We start from the raw sequence: 24750 nt of genomic DNA on the forward strand, positions 1-24750 counted from the left end.
TTCAGCAGAGAAGACCCTATTCTGCTTGTGTATTCAATTATTTTACTTGTGCTCAGCCCAAGATCAGTTGTGCTGCAGGCTTGTGTTTAGTGCCTGCCATTCTGAACAGGCTGCTCCACAGAGAAGTGTTCTGGGCCAACGCATATGGTTTCTAGGCACTGGGATAATATAAATGATAAACTCTGTCATAATCTCCATCTGGCTGAAAGCCTGTTACTGAAAGAACCTGCTTTCGTGCCTACAACATATAGTTACCAGATTTGCAATTTCTTTTTTCCCAGTGAAACTTACTTAAAGGAATATTTCTAACATAAAGTTTTGCCCATTCTCTCTTACCTGTCTTTACACAAAAAAGAGGTGAGATTTCTTAGGTATTTTCTTGTTAAAAGATCTTGGGATGTCTTCACTAACTTAATCTGAAATGAAAAGATAATAAAGAAATGTTTTGTGAGGTTTTTTGTGTCTTTATCAACTCTGTGTTGGATTATTCTCTTTTTCCAGAGGTGTTTATTCACCACGTTCAATGAAGTGTTTGTTCCCTCTCTGAGTATTCTTTTGGTGCTCTCATAATATAAACTTACTATAACTCACCTAACCAGAATTTGCTTTAAAAAGTTGTTGCTATTCATTGAAATCCTGGGAAAATGAAAAGCTTTGTCAGCACCAGATTTATGCTTTGATCTGTCATGTCACTTCTTATCACTAGTCCCGTCACTTGCTTCCTAAGCCTGTTCAGCAGAACCACTGTTTGTTTAGGTGTTTTCATCCTTTTTATCATGTGAACATACTGAGAGTTTTGTGCTTATCAGCCCAGACTGACACTCATCCTGAGACCTCAATTGCCAGACCTGACCCTGCTCTGAAGCAGCCAGGGGGGTGACTGTTGTCTGAGGAGAAGGAAATGCTGCCTTCACATCTGATCCCTGCTAGGGACTACTTGAGATCCTTGCTGTTAATGTGTTTTGGGCTTTGCAAGATTATTACTCATTTATTCCACATGAGTGATATGGGGAATAGAATGAGTAGCTCCCACTGCCTGTCTGTTTTGAAACACATCATTTATTTCCATTGATTTATTCCCATTCAGGGTTCTAATAGTTTCTCTACTCTCTTCAGATGAGGAGGAGTAGCAGGAAGGAGATATTGATGGCAGAGTTATTGTGCTTGATGGCCAAGCAGAGCTTTGTACCAGAAAACTTTTAGCTTTTTGGTCATGGAAGTTGCTCAAGGGTTTGAAACAAACAGGGTTAGGTGAAATCAGTTGATTCAGTGTGTCCCCTGCACTAGGCTTGGGAATGGAACAGCTGCTTAACCAGCTTGTGACTAGTTTTGCCTCAGGATCCCATCCAATATTCAAGTGGAAGTGTACAATGAAAACTTTATCATTGTAGAACCTGAAAACTTATTTCTCAGAGATCTCTTTCCTCTAACTTTGATTTGAAAAATGCCCCATACCTGAAAGCTGCTTTTGACTTGCACCTTTTACTTAAAATGTTATTTCACTGGTTGTCCAATAACTATTTCAATCTCTAATTCAGCACTTTCTTCCAATCCCAGTTCTGTGGCCATGTACTTTATTATGTCATTCAGTTTGTATATGACTGTTTAAAAATTCAAGCTCTATGAGAAGTTTAATGGGAAAAAAATGCCAGGCTTTCTTGTTTCAGTGTAATGACCCAGATACGTCTAGTTCTACAGGTCAAAAAAGTAACTCCCTGGTTTATAACTTGTGCTTAAATCAGTTGGTTTAAAAGCTCTAAGCCTTCTGCTTGTTTTTCTGCTTACGATTATAGTCTTAAGGAAATATTTTATAGCAGTTATCTAAACCTAACAAAAATAACCTTAAGTTAGTTTTCAGCATTTGAGATAATTGGAGTTAGGGTGTTCAGCCTGGAGAAGAGAAGGCTCCAGGGAGACCTTAGAGCACCTTCCAGTGCCTGAAGGGGCTCCAGGAAAGATGGGGAGGTGCTGTTCACCAGAGAGGTCAGTGATAGGACAAAGGGTAATGGTTTTAAGATGGAAGAGGGGAGATTTAGGTCAGACATCAAGAAGAAATTCTTGATGAGGGTAGGAATACATTGGAATAGGTTACCCAGGGAGGTAGTGGCTGCCCCATTCCTGGAAGTGTTGAAGGGCAGGCTGGATGGGGCTTGTGCAGCCTGGTCTGGGGGGAGGTGTCCCTGCTCATGGCAGGGAGGTTGGAACTGGATGATCTTTGAGGTCCCTTCCAACCTTAACCCTTCTATAATCTGGTTCTGTGATACAAGGTGGCAGTCTACAGAAATTATGAGTAGTATTAGAGAAGATAAGTTCCATGTGGTTTAGTATGAGCCAAATTCAGCATCAACAAAAGAAGTTACAACAGAAGAAAGTAATGCAATACTGATCCTTTTTATATAAATAAGAAAGGAGTTTTTTTTTCCTCATAAAGTACTTCATGTAGTTTTATGATGTGTTGTAGAGTTGTAGAGCCACCTGACCTCTAGGCATTGCTGTAATGCAAACAGCAATGTACAGATGCTGAATGATTAAATATCAAGTAATCTTTTTCAGCTGCCAGTTGAAGCCAGGATAGAAGTGACTAAGAAGGCTATTAAGGCAGTGAAACATCTTTCTGAGAAATCAAGAAAAAAAACTTCTGAGAATGCCATGGAAGATGCTGAAAATCCATTTGTTGCTTATGAAGAAACTCTGAATCATTTGCAGCAGTCTCTTGCTCATCTGGAAACTCTCACTCATAGTTTTATCACCTACTTGAAAAACAGTGACCAGGTAATGATTACTGATCAAATGCTTCTTTTTAGTGTTGCAGTGATGGACACAAATCTTCAGTCATCTTTTTTCTTATCTTTGTTTTTGTTGACCTGATGTTCGAAGACTCACTTCTCTCCATCTATTCCTGACTGTAGCATTGTTAAATTGGGTAGAAATAAAGACTCTGAATGATACACCCCTGTAAATAGTAGACTGATTCATGTTCAAAAATTCTGTCTTTACAGGATACACTACAGAAATATGGCTATTTGTATGATTTGTCAAGGTCAGAGAAAGAAAAAATCCATGACCAAGCAGTAGCTATGTGTCTGGATGGTCAGCCCCTTGACATGATGCAACAGTTGTTACAGGTGGCTGTTGGAGATCTAGGACTTTATCCCAAGGATATTGTTCAATGTGCTATTAAAAAAGTTGTAGGTACATTAAGGTAAGTTCATTGCCAGAATTAAGCCCCAAAACCTTTCTTCTGTTTTCTGGGTTTTTTGTTGGTTGTTCTGGTTTGGTTTTGTGGGTCAGTTGTGTTGCATTGAGTTTTGTTTGTTTCATTAGTTGTTGTGTTTTTTTGCAGTGAGTACCTGTTTGCTTTGAATGTGTGTCATTTTAAGAAAATGGGGCAGTAACAAGAAATTAGTTCTGGGCTCATTTGTGCTTCTGTTTACCTGTAATTTCATACTCAGATAAGGCAGGTATATTCCTCTGAGTTTGGGAAGCCTGGGCAGTCTGAACAAAGCAAGCCACAGAACTCATCCTAATCACCAGAGCGGGTTTTTCAGTTCAAAATCTTGTCTTGCTGATCTTGTTCCATTATGTGTGTGCACTTGTAAGTTTTTGGCAAATGTACAATTGCACAGAATTCTTCCTTCTTAAAGAGCCCAAACGCATGTTTGTTGGAGATGGTGGGTACCTGATGCAGATGTGTGGGCAGTAGAGGCCTAGCAATGACTGCTGCCACAACAGGAAGTCCTACAGGAAGAAGTACAATTTCTATTTTTAGAATAACTTGTTGGGACATTTTTGGGAGCTGCTTTTTAGGGTTGGTTTGTTTGGATTTTTATTTTTATTTGCAAGGTTTTGAAAAATGTGTCTGTTTGTCATTAAAATACAGGCTGTGTGTTTTTCTTCTGTGTTCTTGTATGAACGCTTGGAGATTTTGCTCTTGTCCCAGCCTGCCTCCAAATTAATCAGCAGGTGTGGGTGCTTTGTGCTTCCTGCAGTACTTAAAAGCAAGATGATATGCTAAAAAACCCTTGACCTGCTAACTTCTTGAAGACAGACAGGTTTCTAGGGTGAGGAGGGGGATTGTTTTGCTCAGCTCTTTCAGTGTTGTCATTGTTTCTGTTTCTTGCTGTTACCCCTGCCATGATGCTGTGAGCAATCCCAGACATGGTACCAGAAGCAGGGCTTTATCTTCATCTCTTTCTGGGGTGACACAAACCAAATAACCAACCTGGTTGTGCAAGCCCAGCAAACTGAGTAATTTCTTCTTACAAAATTATGGAGAAATAGGCTAGGAGAACAGAAGACACAAACTAACCAGCTTCTGTGCAGTTTATGAAACACATCCCTGAATAATTCTGTTGAGAGCTGGGGAAGACCTGGGTGAATCAAAGGAATATGAAATACAGTTGATGCTGACCATCTTGATTTTATTAACAGTGAGTTTAAAGTTTGCATTATCTTCAGTACCATGATGTTTTAGTTGAGTATGTTCTTTACAGTCAGGCTTCCAAACCATAGTTCTGACATTTGTGAGAAGCATTTTAAAACTACTCATGGTGTATTTCTTCAGTGCTCATCCTGTCTTGGGCAAGGGAGAATATGTGGTATTATTATCATTATCCATGTTAAGATTGCCTATGTTAAGACCAGTCAAAAAAGCTTAGGAATTCTAAAGTAGTTGTGGTGCATTAATATTCCTGACCAACATCCAGATCTGTATTTTTTTATGTATCCGAGGGTTAAATACTGTTGCCTGGAATAAATATTTGTTCTTAGCTCCTGTGTGGTTTTGGGTGTCCTCGTCACATGTGGTTAGAAGCAGCCTCTGTACTTTGTGTCTTATAGCCCAGGAGGGACATGACTTCTCTCCACAAGTTTGAGGTTGAAATTGTTGTAGTTTGTTTGGCATGGAGGAGAATGTGGTCACCTCTGGGACTACAGAACTGTTAAAAATACCTGTTGTGCACCTATTTACAGACATGGTGAAGATGTGGACGCAGATGAGGGACAGATAAGCAGGCTGTGTGGAAGACCTTTCAGAAGTCAAAGTTTTTGTTTACTGCCCAGTTGGAGCTCACCTTGCCATTTGTAACATGCTCTCTTGAGATTTGGTAGGAGATCTGCCCTCTTTGGTAGCCATGGTGGTGATAAAACTCCTTTTGCATGTAATGTGAGACTTCAAGCTGTCCTTTGAGTTTCACCCTTTTTCCTGCCACAGTGAAAATTTAGGTATTTATCAAGAGTGGTGAACTGATGGAGCATGTTTGGGGGCTGTAATGACAATCCAGGAGGCACGTGTGCATTGAAAATGATTTGCTAGGGTTGAATGAGTCTGTGAAGGTGCCCTTGTTCCTTAGCAGGGTTCAGGATGTGTGGAAGTCCACAGATGTTTGTAGCCAGATACAAGCATCGTGTCATCTAGCAAGGAATTGGCAGCATTCTGAGCCATCCTTAGTGCAGTGGAATCCCTGGGTCTGCCTTGACATTCTCAGTCAGAACAACTTAACTGAAGAGCACCCTCGGTCCCTGTTGCTGCTGGACTAGGGCCGAGATGTGAAATTCTCAAGGCAGACAGCAGAGAATGAAGTTGTGGGGCTTTACATTTACATCCCTGTTAGTATTTGTGTTCCCAGGATGAAGAAAGCCTGAGTTTTCTTATTATTTTTTTTTCCCATCACTGTTGACAGAATATCAATGAGTTAATCCTTTTGTCTGCAATGCTCTTTTTTTCCTTCAGAGCAGTATGAAAGCCTTCACTGTGGCTTTTTTTCTGCAGTCAGGTGAAATTAATTCATCAGGGATTATTTTTCATTTGAGGAAGCTCTCTTAGATTTAATGTTGCTTAGTGCTAACTGTTACCTCTTCCTGGCTGGGGCTTGGATGCACTGAATATTCCAAATGAAGTATCATTGTGTCTGTAACATCTTGGTTGCAGCAGAAATGTTTTCTTCTTTATTTTGGTGGGAGAGTGATGGGTAGAAAATAGTTTATATCAACCATGATAAATGAACAGGTACTTCTCATTTAACTATTCACACATAGCTCTCTTCTGAAATATTTCTATTCCAAAGAGACACATTCAACAAGGCTAGAAGAGTATTCTGCTGTTAGATGGCTCTTGGTCTCTGTTTCACACTTCTAAGACCAGTTTAGATAAATACAACTTGGAGAATTTACCTTGTTCTTCTGCACCCAGAAAAATGCTGTGGGCAGGATGATCTGAATGCACACAGCAGAAATACAGAAACAGGTCTAGTGTGGAAAACAATCTATGGCTGTGCCTTTTCTTCAGCCTGTGTGTGTGTGTTACAGCTGATTGAAGTGCCACGGGTGAAAAGGCAGCCTGTCAAAGTGTCTGCAGTTCTCTTTGGCAGAGGATTGATTTCTCCTGTCACTCAGTTTAAGAGTGTTCTTTGCATCCTCAATGATGGTAGAGCTTCTGCACAGCAACATCAGTGATATTGTCCTTCTTCTCTGGGCTTTTCTGTTTGATGAAGAATAATTTAAGATAATCACTGACTTGCTGTTTGACTGGAATAAAGCAGTGTGATGCATCTGGATATAAAGCTCACAAAGTCCAGTTATTTCAACTGTAATGAGTCTTGTAAATATGCAGAGGATGAGAAACTTTATTGTCCTTCTCTGGGCTTTTCTGTTCTATGAAGAATAATTTGACTTTAAGATAATCACTGACTTGCTGTTTGACTGGAATAAAGCAGTGTGATGCATCTGGATATAAAGCTCACAAAGTCCAGTTATTTCAACTGTAATGAGTCTTGTTAATATGCAGAGGATGAGAAACTTACCTGAATTCTCTTTTTTACTCTGTTTCTTATCAGCATTTTCCTGTGAACTGAATTATTCTTTATAAGCATTGCAAGGTTGAGATGCCTGCAAGTTGCTTTCAAGCTCTGGGACAGAGACCAGTCACTCCTGTACAGCACTTGATGAGAAAGAACCAGATGCCATTCTGTCTAGTAGAGGAGGCTGTAGTGGCAGAGCTGGGAAAATTATCTGGACGCTTTGGATAAATGCAGAAATTAATTCATTTGGTGTGTGATGTGACCTGATGTGATCAGTAGAAATATATCTTTTTTTTACTTCTCTGTGGGAAAAGGGAGTATCATTTCTTGTCATCCCTTTCAAACAAACAGATAGTGACCTGTGGAAAGTTTGTCTACTACAGTAATGAAGAGAATGAAGTGAAAATCTAGCATAAAATAAAATAGAAAATACTTGAAATAATACACTCCCTATTATGAATTTCTGTAAGAGGATAATATTACAAAGTAGCATCACACTAAATAAAAGGAGCAATTAAAAGAACAAGTTGTTCCTTGGCATCTCTTAAGCCTTTTGGTGTTAATGTTGTTGCTGTGAATACAACTGGGTGCATCTGTATCCTACATTCAGCTGTTAGCTTTGAAGCCAGACCGTAACATAAACTAAAATGTATTAACCACAGTTTGTGCAGGACTTGCCTTTCAGAGTTAATGGGCAAAAAGTACAATTAAATAAGTAGTCTTGCCTGTGTACCTTTGATTCCCCCACCACCTTTGAATGGTAACACCAACAATATATTATTTTCTAATTTCCCTCATACTTACAGGTTGCAAACAGGAAAATAAGGCTGAAGAAATAACAAGATATCACGTTATCATGTATTTAAAATTAATACCATAATTAGGTAAAAAGATTTAGATAAAGTTAATTTATTCACCTTTCAAGCATTCTTTGTACTTTATTGTGTTTGAGAAACTTGATTAAATGTGCATCACTTTTTCTGAAGCTGAACTGAAAATAAAATAAGCCTTTATCAGTGTAATTAAACCAGGCTCATACCTAGTTCTGAGGTGAACATTGAGCCCTGTTCCATAGTTTAGAACATGCATAAAAATAGCATATAATCCGTGTGAAAGAATAATCCTTCATTAATTGTATTTGTTTCTGTTAGAGCTGCTTACTTTTAATCATGAATTATTAAGAAAAGAACAAGGCAACAATCTGTGGAAACTTGACAGGATGATTTGTCTCATGAGCTGTAATCTCTTTTCTCTAACCATTAGGCAGTAAAGGCAAAATTCAGCTTAAAATTGCCAGCTTTCAATCTTTCTAGATTTGTTTTTAAAATTCTTATTGTAGATAACTGGAATGTACTGCTTAGGTTCACCTTTCTTCTCCTTTCATCCTGCTTAGTAGAATAGTACCTGTCTGTGTATGAGAAAGCTTTCTGGAAGTGTTCATACCTCTGCTGTCCCTGACAGCTGGCACCACAGCTCTGTTGTCTGCAACACTGGTGTTCAGAAATGCCCATGAACTTCTGGTTGTGTCTCTTTTGACCCAGGTTTTTTTAGGTGCTCAGAGCTTGGTTAAGATAGAAAATAAAGACTTTAATTTCTAATTAAAGACATGGAGCTGTCGGAGAGGGTCCTGAGAAGAGCCACGAAGATGATCCAAGGGCTGGAGCAGCTCTGCTCTGGAGCCAGGCTGGGAGAGTTGGGGTGTTCAGCCTGGAGAAGAGAAGGCTCCAGGGAGACCTTAGAGCACCTTCCAGGGCCTGAGGGGGCTCCAGGAAAGCTGGGGAGGGGCTTGGGACAAAGGCTGGTAGTGAGAGGACAAAGGATGATGGTTTTAAACTGGGAGAGGGGAGATTTAGGTCAGACATCAGGAAGAAATTCTTTAGTGTGAGGGTGGTGAGACCCTGGCCCAGGTTGCCCAGGGAAGCTGTGGCTGCCCCATCCCTGGCAGTGTTGAAGGGCAGGGTGGATGGAGCTTGTGCAGCCTGGGCTGGTGGGAGGTGTCCCTGCCCATGCAGGGAGGTTGGATCCTGATGATCTTTAAGGTCTCTTAACCATTCTGTGATTCTATGGTTCTGTTTAGTGAGATGAAGAGCATGTGCTAGGACTGCTCAGAAGAAGCCTCAGGTTTGCTGGTCACTTTCCTTTGATGTGACAGTTGCTTGTGTACACTAAGTTTGAGTGAGTAGATCTGTTTTTTGATGAAACTAGTTTTCATCTTTTGAACAGACATCTCTTTTTGGGAGTCTAAAATTTGTGGACTATTTTGAAACAATTAAATAATAATTTATATACTGAAGAGGCTAAGGACAATATCTAGATTTAAACTTAAGTCTTCTGAACTGTATTCAGCTGCCATATGGTAGCATTGGTATCAACAGTGGCATTTCTGTCACAGACCTATATAACAGGTTTTTTTGAGAAAAAAGCCAGTGTTCTGAGCTTTCTGCTCGTGCTTGGAGCTTATGTTTGCAACATAAAATGCAAATAGTGAGGTAAACTGAGATTACATCATGCAACAAATGATCTTACATCTGTTCTGAATGGAGTCACCTGCTGTTTATAAATATGGTGATGTTCACTGAAGTGCTGGTCACCTATTAACATAAAAATAAAACTGGAAAAGAAGTTAGTTCTGAGTACAGGAAGATACTAAAGGTGACAACAATTCATGTCTCTTTGCCATATCGTATAATCATTTTACAGGCAATATATTTATCTTGCTGAAGTAATAAATGGCAAATTTATAAACAGTCTCATAACTCTTGACAAAATAATTGTGAAATATAGCAGTTATTTTTACACATTATAGTCAGCTATTCAGTGTATCTTAGCTTTTGACAGAACAGTCAGGGTAGTCTGGACATGTATTAATTTTTATTAAGAGGTCATCTAGGAAGAGGCTGACATTTTCAGTAGCAGAAAATACACTTTATCTCCGGGGTTTTGAGTCGTCTCTAATGAGGTAACTTGGAAAATTTGCCTTCTTTTCTCTTTCTTTAATACACCATTGGCAAACTCTTAAGAAAGAAAAACTGTTGCTTTTGTAGTTCATCCAGGCATCCTTGTCCTTGTAGTGGTTTCCAGAAAGAGACACTGTGTGCTTTTTTTTTATTTTTAGGTCTGTTTTGCTCTTAGCAGAGAATGTCACTTTCCTTACTTTAGGAGTGAAGTATTTTGTTTGAAGTATTTCTACCAGAGTGATTTTGGGGGGGCAGCATTTACTACCTTTTAAGCTGTGGTAGAACATTATTGTGTAACTGGGATGTCTGATGGGCATCATGATCTACATATTTCTGTTCCTACACATGGTTAGTGGATGTCACTTGATGGCTGCCTTAATCCTCCCCTTTCCCACGTGCTGTTCTTGGCCACATGCTCCCTCCTTTTTAATTTTGTTGGTTCTGGCAGACATCAACCTGGTTGATCCCACTGAAAATGAATCTCAGAAGAAACCTGCTGAATCAGCAGGTAGGATTCTTTTGAGTCAGGTTACAGTCAAGTCTGTTAAAACTAGTACTGATCCTGCAAGATGGTGTTTGCAAAGAGAAGTTGGTGACATTTGTGCATAACCATTAACCTGTTTGGTTGATATTGATGAACTCTTTATGGTAATTAGACTACATATGGATAGTTTGCTGACCTAACCTTTTCCTTTTGTGTTTCACTTAAGTTTTGAGCATTTCTCTTTCCCACTCTTTTCCTGTTGCTCCTTGCATTACTTTGACATAAAAATAAAGGTACCAGTTAAGCGGGGAAGTGGAAAATTACTACTTGATTGTACTATTCATGTTAATCCAAGGGGCAGAGAGAATTAGATACAATATTAAGGGCCATGTTTACCATAATTTTATGTCTTCCTTTAACAGTGGAAGTGGTGGCTCATCTGCACCAGTGAAAGATCCACTTCGAGTCCTAGAAGGCATCGTTTCTGCAGTGCATGCAAGTGTTGAGAAAGGGTAAGAGTGTGCTGTGTAGATTATTTGGTTAAGCCTTTGAAAAATACTTCTCATTAAAGCATTAAAGGTATGATACTGAATATGGCTGATTTTTCTTAATGGATTTATCTAATAGGTTTGCACTTAATTTTCTAAGACTTTATTCTGGAACAGGCTATAATTTATCTCATTTGAGTCCTGACAGAAGCCTTTACTTGATCATTTGGAAGAAAGCAAGTGACTGAACCAAAGACTGAGAGAACTATGTGTGATGGTGATCTGGGAAAATGTTTTTCCTGCTGTGACTACTGCAGATTGTTTATCTACCAGGAACACCTCACTGCTTTTGTTTTAGTTCAGTAGAGAAACTGCAAATAATAATGATTTACTTCCACTGTCTGTATTTAGATACCTAAATTTGTCACTATTTGTAGAGTGTAGTGCAGAAACAATTTCACAAGCACTGTGTAATACTTCACCATGTGTTTTTTTCTCCTCTTTTGGCATGGTCCTTATTTCTAGTCACATGTATGTCTCTCTGGCAGCTTCCATTACATTTCTAGTAAAGACAAGAAAACAAAAAAAACACAACAACCACCAGCAAACAAGAGCTGTATTTCCAGATGTACAAAGTAAGAACTCATGTATGATAATATTAATAAAACTCCATGCTGCCTGTTAGACAACCAAGCCAAGGCACTGCTGTGTGGAGGATTCCCCACTGACATTGAATTTGTTAAATACTGGATACTGAGGCTGAATGGTTGTCATAATCTACAGTAAATTTCATGTGCAATATAATAAGGTAGAATGGGAGAAATGGTACTGTTGTATTCTGAGATTCTGGAGTCTTTTTCTGCTGGATACTTCATCAACATTTAACTGGAAAAATGAGCTGGAGTGGAAGTCATTGTGATTGTAAGAGACTGCTTACATCCATTTAAGTACTTGTTCTCCTTTAGTTCCTTAAACCCCAGCTATTGAGTTTACAAAATATAAATCTTTCCCTCAGGAAAACATACATAAACATCAGGTGTGAGCTCCACAAAATTCATGAAGTATTCCAGCAGGTCCTCTTAATACCCAAACTTTTAATTTACACTTTGAATGCCACCTGTTCAACAGAGGTATCTCTGATTTAGCTGAAGTTCTGAGCTAATAACAGCATCATTCAGACAATATAAAACCTAAGTAAAATTGAAATCCTTGTAATATGAAAACCTAAGCTGCCAATGTTTATTATTTCAGAGCTGCAAGACAGGTTAAATTGGTGTTTTCTGTCTGTTATTACTTTCCCATCTGTCTTGTTAAGACAAATAAGGGACATCAGTTATAAATCCCACTCCACCTGAAACCACTTTCTTGGCTTATTTTTATTTTTTTTAAGAAAAAAACCATATCTTTAGTTTAAAATATTTCTGAAAGGCAGCAGAATAGCATTTACTGATTAGTTACAAGCTAGTTAATAGCTTCTAAGGGATGGAACAGATTAATGTCTGCAACTGCTGGCTGGTTGGTTGAGTTTGTGGTAATCTATGTGCTGAAAATGCTTTCACACAGAATGTATTTGATATAGTACAATACACTGTTGGAATATAATACACTTTTGAAGAGGGTTTTTTTCTAATTAGCCAAGTTAGGAACACTCAGAACCTTAGCTTTTTAACACCTCTTCTTGCTTTGTAGGGATTATGAGTGTTTTGTAATCATCACTCCAGAACATGCAGTAACCAAGGTTGCTAGAGGTGGTACAGACAGAAAATTATTAGAGCTACAATCAGGAGAAACTACTTTGTTAGTGGGGAGTGTAAAGAAAGGATTTGTAAGGAAAGAAAGAGAATATAGGACAGTATGAATAAACATCAGATATAAGAATGTTGTATTTGAAAATGCAAGCTGTCATGGTGTTTCCCATGAAGCCAGCTGGGGTGGAGGTGCAGGCAGCAGTCAGGAGCAGCCATGGTAGAGAGGCTTGGATTCTCTCAGGTGCTGAGATCAGCAACATTGCAGCACAGATGGCAGTCAAGGTAGGATGTGGGAGAATGTGTCACTGTATAGATGGGTTTCTGTGGAAGTACATGGTTATTGCAAGTTCAGAAAAGTGCTCACAGCTCTTAGCTTTAGGTACCTGACCTGTGGGGGCTGGTTTCTCTGCAGCCTCACAGAGGTGGGCTCTTCCCTTTTCCCTCTTAGGTGGTTGTGATATATTAACTGTACTTCTCAACAGCTTTCAAAGTACACGTTGTACTTTCATTAGGATTACCAAAACCTGTTTAACACAGTGTTGTTCAATTACAGGGAGAAAGTCGTGTCTTCAGATGACCTTCTGGAGTGGCTGAGACCTTTCTGTGGTGATGACTCTGTAGCAGTGAAGCCTCGCATCAGAGTCTTGCAAATTCTGGAGCAAGCCTTCCATCTCAGTGATGAGGACAGCAAGCTGCTGGTGTACTTCAGGACACAAGCTGTTCTCAGAGCTTGCTGGCCTGAAACAAAGGTGATAATATTGATTGCTATAAATGCTGGCCTGAGGCAGGTTTTGTAGACGGATTATATGATGAGATACTGTTTTACAAATATGGTTGCAATAATCCTACCTGCCCTTTGAGCCAGGGTTCTAATACATTGTGGTTCTTTGAAAAAGAAAGTTGAGTAGAGTTAATGGGCTCCTCAGCTTTTCCTTGGGATGAGGAGTACAGAATACCAGGCATGATTAGACACTAATGATTTGCCTCCAGGTCAAGCATTGACTGAAGGTTTTCTATATTCTTTCTTTTCAAAAGGTGAGACTGAACTGATGGGCAATGCATTAGGTCATGTTTGGTGTGCTGGTGGCTTATAAAAGGCAGCACCTAACAACTGAAAGACAGCAGCTGCCTAAAAGCTGATCATACCTTTTAACTGTCCAAGTGATAATTTTAAGTCTTTTCCAGTATAAAGTCAGGGGAAAAAAAAGATGAAATTGTTGCTGAAAGAAGTTACTATGTTGATATGTTTCCAACGAATACTTTTACTGCTTTATTTCATTAGTCATTTTGATGAAGTGCTTAAAATCAACACATGTATTTTTAGAGGCTCTGCATTTCTAAGTACAGTCAAAATACATTAAAGGCTTAGCAGAAAGAAGCAGTCTTGTCTCTGAAGCTTCTGCTGTGGTAAAATCTGCTGAGTATCACTCCCTGCATGTAGAATTGCTCAGAAGAAAAGTTACTTCTCATCCATTTTCTAAATGCCTTCCTCCCATGCCAAGACCTTATGGAACAAAAATAGAATATTTCTAATATTTCCTCAAATGGCTATGCAAAAAACAATTTCATATGAATATAAAACAACAGCAGTATCTCAGTTTTGCCTCAGTGTGCTAAGATCATTTGAGGAAATAATTATAATAAAAAATCTTAAAAGAGAAAAAAAGTAATCTCTTGCTTTCTGTAAAAATTCTCTGTTGCACTCACAGTAACACCAGGTGTCTCTGTGATTGAACACTTCCTCTTCAGTTCACTCCTTTGTCAATATTTCTGTTGCTTTTGACCTACTTTCCAACCCAAAAGCATTTCAAGTGTAAAAGGTTGAACTAGAGTATGCTTTAAGGGAAAAGCTACAGGAAGATAATAAGCCATGTCTGTAGAGGACAGCAAAAGAACCTGTATTTGACAGAATCCTTGTGAAACTCATTGCACTTGTTGGACAAGTGCATAAGATCACTGTTTTTTTCCTTCCATTATCTGGTAAGTAAAAAAAAAATTTAAAAAAATCACTTTATAGTGTGAAACCAGCATCTATTTGCTTTTCTCTGATGGTGTTTTAGGAGTGCATTGAAGCCATTGCCTATCCTGCTGGCTCCTGCCCAGCTCCCTGCCCACCAGGGCCCCTCAGCAGAGCTGCTCCCAGCATGGCTGGCCCCACCTGTGCTGTCCTGGCTGCAGCACAGCTGTGAAACCTCCTCATTGCTCCCATCTTCCAGTCTGTTTCCATCTCTCCATATAATCTCTGTATCGTTTCTGTTTCCTGGTATGGCAGACTTTTAGAATACTCCTAGTTTCAAGCCAGAAGACATACCAACTAGAAGAGTCTTGGTGGAACACAGTTAAAAATTATTCTGATTTTCGTGTCAGTTCATGCCAGTAGATGAGATAGATGAAACCCCTTTGATTTTTACTTTGTTTTTCTTTACCAAAAGAGTGGTTGGGCAGTGGAACAGGCTGCCCACAGAGGTGGTGGAGTCACCATCCCTAGAAGTGTTTAAAAGAAATACAGATGTGGTGCTGAGGGACATGATTTAAGCAATGAACGGGTAGATTAGGTTATGGTTAGTGGATTTAGGTTATGGTTGGACTTGGTGATCTTCAAGGTCTTTTTCAACCAGGATGATTCTGTGATAGTTTGTGCTTGGTAACTCGTGTTATTTAAACACAAGTGTCATATTGGTTTGTCTGTTTGTCTGTTTGTCAACTAGTCATTGAAATTCAGAGTTCTCCACAACTGTCCAAGAAAACACCTGAATGATCCACTATTTAGACTATTGTTTGTTTTTTTTTCTAGCCAGCTGATGTCAAATGCTAGTCTACAGTTTGATATTAGAAGAAGCAAGTGATGACTTCATTCGATGATTGAGTTTGCTTATTTTGTGTCTTAGCAAACAGGGAAAATAGCTTAACAAAACAGCATATGAAAACTGTTCATGTTTCCTCTTGGTGTGGGAGTGGAAGAGGAAGGCTGCAAAATTCAGCAGCTCTGTGACTGCTGGGAAGCCAAGAGAGAGATTTGTGTGTGAGCTTTTGGCAAAGCATTAATTAAGCAAGTCTCTCATGCAAGTCAGTGCTGCAGGTGCAGAGCCATTACAAAGCAGCCCCATTCTGCAGAAGGGGAAGTTGAAACACAATCTAAAAGTTGGGGTGAAGCAGGGTCAAAAAGAAGACAGGAGGAATTACATTTTTCAAACGTGTGCTCAGACTCTGTCAGTCTGCCTGGCTTCTCTGTGGGAATCCATTTCTCCAGCATCACTGCACCTGTATTAATTTGGTCATCCTTTCTTCTCCAGCAAAGTAGGAAAAAAATATAAAGCACATATAAAAAATAAAGGGGTGTGTGTGGATTGAATGCTGCTTTTAGGTTGTAGAAGAGTGTGTTGAAAGGTTGTTGGCTTGGCATTTAAAAAAAAAACACAACCCACCTCCTTATCTTGCTTCCAGGTTGTTTTATCCTTCCTTCCTTGCTATTTTGTGCATACTTTTTGGGGATCCTTCTTTTCCTTTCCCACTGTTTGGTACAAAAAGGGACAGCAGATATTGTAAAGGATGAAGGTGGATTTCTTGTGAGTAAAGATCAGTTTAATGATATTGCAATGTTCAATTACCAGAAAATGTGTGGAAGCCACCCACAGTGTGTCTGCTAATCCTCGTAATCAGACTTTGCATACATCAAGGAGGGACTTAATATTTAATTATGCTCTAGGTGCTCTAAGTAGTGGTCCCACAAATCAATGTGCTGCTGGGAAACAGGCCAGTTTTTACCAAATTAAAAATGTACTTTATGCAAGCAGCTACCTATCAAACAGTCAGAAATGCAGCAATTTCCAGTTCTCTAATGATTAGTTAACAAAATTAAAAATTCAGGGGTCCTCATTTTTCAAACCCTTGAGAGTCTTTAATTCACATTCCAGTAGCATCCCACACAACTGAAGGGAGGAGGCATGTGTTGTTTTAATCCTCTTGATGAATTTTATCTGAGCTCTTCACATTCTACAATTTTCTAGTTAACTGGCGCATGAAAAAATATGGGTCAAAATACTGACTTTTTTATATATTAAAAAAATGTTGATAAGGGGGAGAAAAGCATGGGTTAGAATGTTCTTGTTACATTTTAGCTTTATCCATCTAAGATGGGAAGTCAATTTGTTTCATGTAATATATAAAAATATAGGGAGCAATCACTCACAGCACTAACCTATGTCAGGTACCAACTACCAGGTTATGTGCAGGTTGATAGTTGTTCAGCTCAGTGACCAGTTACAAGGCACAAGTTAGAGTAACAATGGTCAGGGTTTTGCCCCAGGATGTTACAGCAGCACTAACAAAGTTTCTGTAGGTAAACCAAGGATTAGTTTAAGATAAGAAGTTAATAATTGTGAAGCTTCTACAATGCACACCTCTCCTTAAAGGATTGTTTTACTGTTATGCAAATGCAAAATGTAATTACTGTTTGCATGCTACTTAAATGCAAATAGCTTTGTCATTTAGAGAAGGTAATCTCATTTAGCCTTTCCCCTCATATTGTTATATCATGTTTTTTTCATGATCTAGGGGTGTACAGAGCTGCTGAGAGCTAAGCAGTTTCTATAATTGGAAGGGATATACAATATGAATTCAAGAGTTTATCTGTAGGCACCTCTCTTATATTATGTGGGTTTTTTCCCTGAAAGTTTAGCTTTGAAAAATTCTTAGAATCATAGAATGGTTTAGGTTGGAAGGAGCCGTAGCAGTCATTTATTTCCAAATCTCCCACCAGCCCAGGCTGCTCCAAGCCCCATCCCACCTGCCCTTCAACATCCAGGGATGGGGCAGCCACAACTTCCCTGGGCAACCTGGGCCAGGGTCTCACCACCCTCACACTGAAGAATTTCCTCCTCATGGCTCGCCTAAATCTACCCTCTTCCAGTTTTTATCCATCCCCCCTCGTCCTCTCACCACAAGCCCTTGTAAACAGCCCCTCCCCAGCTTTCCTGGAGCCCCTTCAGGCACTGGAAGCTGCTCTAAGGTCTCCCTGGAGCCTTCTCTTCTCCAGGCTGAACACGCCAACTCTCCCAGCCTGGCTCCAGAGCAGAGCTGCTCCAGCCCTTGGATCATCTTCATGGCCCTTCTCTGGCCCCTCTCCAACAGCTCCATGTCCCTCCTGTGCTGAGGGCTCCAGAGCAGGACCCAGCTCTCCAGGTGGGGTCTCACAGGAGCAGAGCAGAGGGGCAGAATCACCTCCCTTGACCTGCTGCTTGTGCTTCATTTAATGCAGCCCAGGACACAGTTGGCTTTTTGGGCTGCCCAGGGCTCATGTTGAGTTTCTCTTCAAGCAGCACTCTCAAGTCCTCCAGCTTAGGGCAGTTCTCCAGCCATTCTCCCCCCAGCCTGTATTATCTATCCCAAAGGCTTGGGATTGCCCCAACCCAGGTGCAGGACCTTGCACTTGGCCTTGTTTAACTTGATGAGGTTGACACTGGCCCACCTCTCAAGCCTTCCAAGGTCCTTCTGGATGGCATCCCTTCCCTCCAGCTTTTTGACCACACCACACAGCTTGGTGTCATCAGCAGACCTGCTGAGGGTGCACTCATGTTGCCAACTAATTGCCAGATTCATTAGTGTTTGTGTCGTGTACATATCACACATCTGCCCTTTCTTACACACAATCTGTGTGTGCCATAGGCAAGTTTTATGTGTCCTAGCAGCCTTAGTTGTGTCTACATTAAGATAATGACTTTCTGAGAACTTGTATGTGGCTATGAAGCTTCCATTGCTCCTTTGTTCCTGTTCCCAGAGTGTATGAAAAATGTGTATCTGTTTACAGGACTTTTCTTCATTGAACACCATAAAAAAGACTGAAAGGCAGTGAGTGAGTGTCCAGGGGTTTTCATCTTTGTCCCATTGCCTCTACTTGTCTCAGGGAGATTTAAGCAAAAGATCTGGAAAGCACAGGGAGGCTTAAGAATTCCCCAGTCACTTTGCTGAAGTCATTTATCAGGTGACAATGACCTGTATTTAGTTTGATCTAGCAAAGGATGAGTGAAGAAGCTGCATTTGTTGAATCCTCAGCAATCTGTTATTTGTGAAAAATGCTTAATTAGAAGAAAGATTTATGGTCATATCAACTTTAGTAAATTTGTTCTGATGTTGTTTGTAATTCTAGAGACACTGTTTCTCTACTGGTAATGCATAAAAAATAAGTTTAAGAAATTTAATTTTAGTTTTAATTAATATTTTAAAGCACTAATTTCCATTCCTTGAAGATGCAATTCATCCATACGAGAACACGTGAAATGTATTTTATTCTGGGAGCATAAATTGTAGCTTGTATGATTAATTAAATACTTCAAGATGCAAATGAAATATTTTCCATTAACTACACAAGTGAAACAAGTGAGCCAAAGTGGGGAGAAATGCAGTGTAGCTTGAGTGAAGATGCCAGCCCTGGATACTACAGGATTCTGTGGCCAACAGCAGTTGCTGCACAGGGAGAGCAGAGTGCTCAGGGGTGGATTAATGGGGGATAATTCCCTTTCTGTCACAGACCTTTGGTACTGAAGGTGTAAGTGGAGAAGGGTTTAAACTCTGCATATTCTGCTTTTATCTCAGTTTAGAGCAGTGAAGAGCTCCTGAGTGATGTATGCAGAGTTCTACTCTAGCCCAAAGAAATGGGTGAATGAACTGTCATCCAGTCTTGGGTGTCTTGCTAAATCCTTCCCCTTGGTCCCTCATCATCCAGCACTGAGTCTAAAGCATGCTGAAACTGTGCAGCATTTTATTTTGTTTTTTATTAACCTCTGTAGTGCTTTGGTGTGTGGTTTTATTCTGTGTTTTGCAAGACAGAAAAATGCAGGAACTCCAAGTCCCTGCTCTATTGTACGCACACCATCACTGGTTTTCTGCTTCTCTTACTGACTTAGTCCGAGTAAGCCATGCCAGCCATGCCACCTCATCTGCAGGGCTTCCTCTGTCTCAGGAGCTCAGAGCCCCCTGTGATGTGCAGTGTGTTCCTGAAAGGAGGTAGATGGAGAAGGGAGTGGGTTGTCCTTGTGAAATCCAACGGTCCAGCACCTTCATTGCTCTCTTGACTTCAGCTGTACCACAGGCCTCTGAATTTTGTTCACTGAGGCTCAGGTTCCTGTTTAACTTGATGAGGCTAACTTAGCACATATTCAAATGTGATGGGTTTACCCTTCTTATGTTTTATTTGCCATCATATGGTCATTTGCTTACCCTGGACTTTTTTTAAGTCCATTGGAGGTTTCTTTCTGTAGTATCCTTGATTAACAGAAGCTAGCTCACTTGTGTGCAGTGTTGTCTGCTCAATGCTTGCAGTCCTCCAAAAACATAATTTAATTGATATAAGCAAAACAGCAGTCCTAAAAGAATGAGAAAGTTTACTGTATAGCTTTATTGTTTGATCATAAACTGGTTTTTCTTTGTTTGTTTGTGGGTTTTGTTATTGTTCTGGTAAGCAGATCAAGTTATTCAGTGGTTTCTGGGCAGGACTGTTGTTAAGTCTTTAAAAAAATAAGTTAATTGTAAAACTGTTTAGGCATTATTTTGTTAATATCTTAAATGTGTGTTTTGTATTAATAACTGTGACTTTCAGTTGAGACCATGCCTTTTTTTCAGAGTCTTATCTCATTCCCTCAATCATCTTGCTAGGTGACACTTGTTATTTAGAGGTCTGCAAAGTCTGTATCATCTGAGGAACCCCTGGCAGGTATTTTCAAAGTAATTCCTACTTCAGAGTAACTTCTGATAGCTTGTGTTCACTGAGAGGGTGGGGGGTTTATCCCATATTGCTCCTGTAATTACACAGGCACTCAGCTGTGATGACTGTGGGATTTTCACTGCATCAACTCAAGAAGGACACCACCAATGGCAGTGCTTCCTAAGTGCCACTTGGTGTGACACTTACTTGGTGTGACACTTGCATGGTGCTGCCTGCCTTCTTCTGCCTGTTTGTCTGCCTGCAACTGAGACACTAAGTCATTTCAGTTTTTACAGTTTAAATTGTGTTGTGGTGTCCATCCACTTGGTACTTTAAGTATTCCTGGTCTAGGTCATAACTGTGGCTAAACAATGGAGGAATTTGGCATAAAAAAAAAAAAAAAAAAAAGTATTTTCTTTTACTGAAAATAGTAGGACTGAAATACTGTTTAAAATCAGAGTCAGCATCAACAGCCTGTTGTTCTCTAATGACAGTGTCTCAGTTTATTGTGGGTTTTTCTGTCTACAAATGCATCTTTTATTTTTGTAAGTTTAGGCTATCTGAAAGATGACATTTTGGAAAGGTTAATTTTGACTGTTTAATTTGCATGAAAACAGGTTTTAAAATCATTTTTCCTCTGTTAGCAAGAATTGAAGACTTTTCTTATCAAGACTGTAGCTGTAGGTACAGTTGGCTGCTGTGAGCTGGTGCATTCACTGCTGCTGCCTGGTGGGACTGATGGTCAGAAGAGGTACATTGAATAATGTGCCTGCATAAGGTGTGAACAGAAATGACTGGCACTAATTTAACAGCTTAAAGTTAATGTAATATTTAAGGATGAAGATCTTCTACTTTCTAGGCTGCATCTTCCAACACTCTTTGATTCTAAGAGCAGACTCTGTTATATATAGATGATAAAGCAGGAAGCAGTGACAAGTAGCTGGTGCATACAAGTAAAATGGGTAGTTTTAAGTCCCTTGTTGCACAGATGTTACTTTTAGGCATGATTTACACAGATCCAATTTGTTACATCTCAGCTGACACCCAGTCAATATGCAGTTCACATTACATCTACATTAATCCTACTTCAGTTCTAGCTAGCTAGATCTATACATCTTTCAAATGTGTTTTTTTTATTTATTATTTGCTCTTATCTCTCTCAATATCTGTGTACAGTCTTAAGAGATTTTCTCTATGCCGAAATATATTTGCAGATGAGGACACAGTCTCCTGCAGAATTCAAATGAATGGATTTTATTTGCTGCACGAGTTACACGTTTTTCTGCATGAGGCGACGCCTTTGTGTTTGTGGAGTCTGGAGGCACGTCCTGGGGTTGCTGAGCTGCATAGCAAGCAGATGAGGAATTAAGCAATACATGAAGTGGTTCAGAAGAAAAAAGATCTTGGTATTTCTACAAGACAGGCAACTCAGCATTTGGCTGAGCCTTTGTTTAATTAATAGAATCATATAATCACTTAGGTTGGAAAAGACCTTCAAGATCATCGAGTCTAACCATTAAGCCTTCTCTCCAGCACTGAGCCATGTCCCCAGGTGCCACATCTAGATGACTTTTCAACACATGCAGGGATGGTGACTCTTGTTCTATCTTGTTCTATTCTGTTTCCTTTTGTTCTATCACCGGATACTTGTGAGAAAAGACCAGCACTTTCTTCTTTAGAATGTCCTTTCAGGCAGTTGTAGAAGGGTGATGAGGTCTCCCCTCAGCCTCCTTTTCTTCAGACCAAACAGCCCCAGTTCCTTCAGCTGCTCCTCATCAGACTTCTTCTCAAAGCCCTTCACCAGCTTCATTGCCCTTCTCGGGACACACTCTAGCCCCTCCATGTCCTTCTTGTATTGAGGTGCCCAAAACTGGACACAGGACTCAAGGTGAGGCCTCACCAGTGCCCAGTACAGAGGGATGATCACCTGCCTTGTCCTGCTGGCCACTCTATTTCTAATACAAGCCAGGATACCATTGGCCTTCTTGGCCACCTGGGCACACTGCTGGCTCATATTCAGCTGCCTATCAATCAGAACCCCCAGGTCCCTCTCTGCTGGGAAGCTTTCCATCCACTCCTCCCCAAGCCCACAGAGCTACTGGGGGTTGTTGTGGCCCAAGTGCAGGACCTGGCACTTGGCCTTGTTGAAGCTCATGCAACTGACCTCAGCCCATCAATCTAGTCTGTCCAAGTCTCTGTAGAGCCTCCCTTCCCTCAGGCAGATCAACACTCCCATCCTAGCTTGGTCTTGTCTGCAAGTAGGCTTCATCACCACTTGTCTTCTGCTTCACTTGTTTTTAAACTTGAATCCTGTAACTTTCTTCTCCTGTTCACTGGCTTCAGTGTGAGCAGGATTGTGAGATTATGCTCATCCCTTTAGTATCTGTGCAGCAGGCTTTCATAGAGGGTCAGCACTCGTTTTCATAGTAATGCTGAATATGGGAAGTCAAGCTTTGGGAAAAGTGCAATGAAGGCTGATCTTGGAGTTCTCCCTCCCTTGGGGTGGAAGGTACAGGTTGCAAACACTCAGTCTGTAACACAGCACCCTTGACTTCAGTGTGCAGGGAGCACTGATTGCTCAGTTTTCTGTTTTGATAGCAGGTGCTTCCTTCTGGTCTGCTAGGCAGTGGTTGGTTTTCCCAAAGTCGAAGTCATAGCAGCCCAGGCTCTTTCTGAGTTCAGAACTTGGACTGTACCTCACCATGAACTCCTTTCTACTTGTTGGTTTTAACCTGTGGTGTTGGCTTTGGTTTGTTATTGGTTGTTCAAGTGGATGTTCCTTAATAAAGCTGTTGCTTTTTATTAGCTGGCATAACTCTGTAAGCACAGCTTCAAAAATGCTTCTTTCAAGCAAGGGAATTTGCCTGCAGCACTGGTCCAGGCTACAAACCAGATCAGTTTTTTGCAAGTTACATCCCTCTGATATGACTTGCTACCATGTAAGTTTCTCTTCACCAGGATCCAAAGTGGGCTGGAAGTAGGATCATCTGCACATGAGCTTGGGCAGGTGAAGTAAGGAATATGGAAAAGTCTCATTTAAAATTCTGTCCTTCTGCCATGAGGGGAACATCTCTGGAATACATTTCTGAGAAAGTAAAACTTACCTGACTTTTCAAAAGATACATTGGCATAAAAGTTCTTTGTTATGCAACTTTAGTGCACAGGAAATGGAACTTGTCAGGTTTACAATATAGTTGTGGGTGTGCTCTTCAAATTGTACTGTTCTTATCCAATAGGGCAAGAAGTAAACTAACACTTTTATAATCTTAGCCACAATTTTCCAAGGGCTTTCTCAAGAGTAAAAGTTCTTATCAGCTGTACAAAAAAGGTTTTCCAAAACTAAGGAACAAGTGCAGTAGTAAGAATGAATGCTCAGTAAGGAAGCAGATTATTTCAGTGCCTCCTCATAGTCATATGGCAGCACTGTTCTTTCTAGGAAATCTTTTGAATTTAATTCTAAAATAGTATGGATATTTAAGTATAGGAAGCCTAGGGCTGTATAAATGTGTTCTTTTAAACTGTATTTCTTAACTGCCTTGAACTCTGTGCGTGGCAATATAGTGCTAGGACATTGAGTGATGGGTGCTGTATCACATTGAAGCTTAAAGCTTTCAATAAATACTGGGGAAAGGACTTTAAGGAGCTATTAAGTTTAAAGTGAAATCTGTAAAATATCTTTGGGAAGCAACTTTCCCTTCATCTATTGACTCCTATTCAGCCACCTTGTGAGAGTACACGCTTCTCATATGGAAAATTACAAGTTTTCTGGAGTCCCTTGGTTTCCTCAATTCCACTTGGAAACTGCATATAAAGAATTGTGGGCCCAGTGTGTTTTCCTCATATATGTAAATTAATGTGTGAGTATACAAAAATGTTAATGCTGGTTCAGACCAAGTTCCAATCCAGCCCAATATCCAGTTTCCAACAGTGGCCAAAAAACAGACATGGAAGGAAGAACAGGAGATCAAAACAACTATATGACATTTACTCCAATATTGTCCTCATTTCTGGATAGTCAGAGGGATTTAGTTAAGAAAGGGAACTGGCAACAACTCTGTGTAGACAAGCTGTAAATTCAGGTGTTACCTGGGCAAGATCTGGTGAGTGTAATTTCTATAAAGTCAAGTTAGGAGAGAGACAGGTGGGACTAATTTACCAGAAAGATATTAAACTTGTATAGACCTTAAATTTGTTTGCTTAAATAAAAAACTGTCTAATTAGCTTTGTAGCTCAGAAGTTATTATTTTTAGTGCAAAATTATTGCATGAATCTGTACCTAGAGATCTGTAGGTAGCTGGTGCTGGCCTCCTTCAGCACTAAAAGCTGTTAACCTTTGGAGACAGAGACTTGTAAATACAGTGAGGAAAACCAGTGAGGAGTAAAAGTATTAATTCCCCACTTTTCCTCCTTCTAGAGGTCTCTGACTTCCTGTGCATATCTCATGAAAGAGGTGGTTAGATCCCTGATTTTAACCTCCTTCTTTGATTCCTTCTTCCAAGCCTGTTACTACTCTCCTCAGCCTGACTGTTAACATTTTTGAGGATTTCCCTCTCAATCACAACTTAAAAAGAGTTCTG

At 40.0% G+C, this 24750-nt stretch overlaps 1 protein-coding gene across 1 annotated transcript in view; it reads left to right on the top strand.

The window, feature by feature from the left end:
* Positions 1-24750, top strand: part of NBAS (neuroblastoma amplified sequence) — a 149054-nt gene that overhangs the window by 98390 nt on the left and 25914 nt on the right. Inside the window, exons 44-47 of the mRNA XM_010001742.1 lie at positions 2554-2772; positions 3000-3202; positions 10661-10750; positions 13028-13223. Of these exons, the coding sequence (XP_010000044.1) occupies positions 2554-2772; positions 3000-3202; positions 10661-10750; positions 13028-13223 (708 nt within the window). The remainder of the gene's footprint in view (positions 1-2553; positions 2773-2999; positions 3203-10660; positions 10751-13027; positions 13224-24750) is intronic.

Source organism: Chaetura pelagica, unplaced genomic scaffold (assembly GCF_000747805.2).
Source record: "Chaetura pelagica isolate M959 unplaced genomic scaffold, ChaPel_1.0 scaffold77, whole genome shotgun sequence".
Classification (NCBI taxonomy): domain Eukaryota; kingdom Metazoa; phylum Chordata; class Aves; order Apodiformes; family Apodidae; genus Chaetura; species Chaetura pelagica.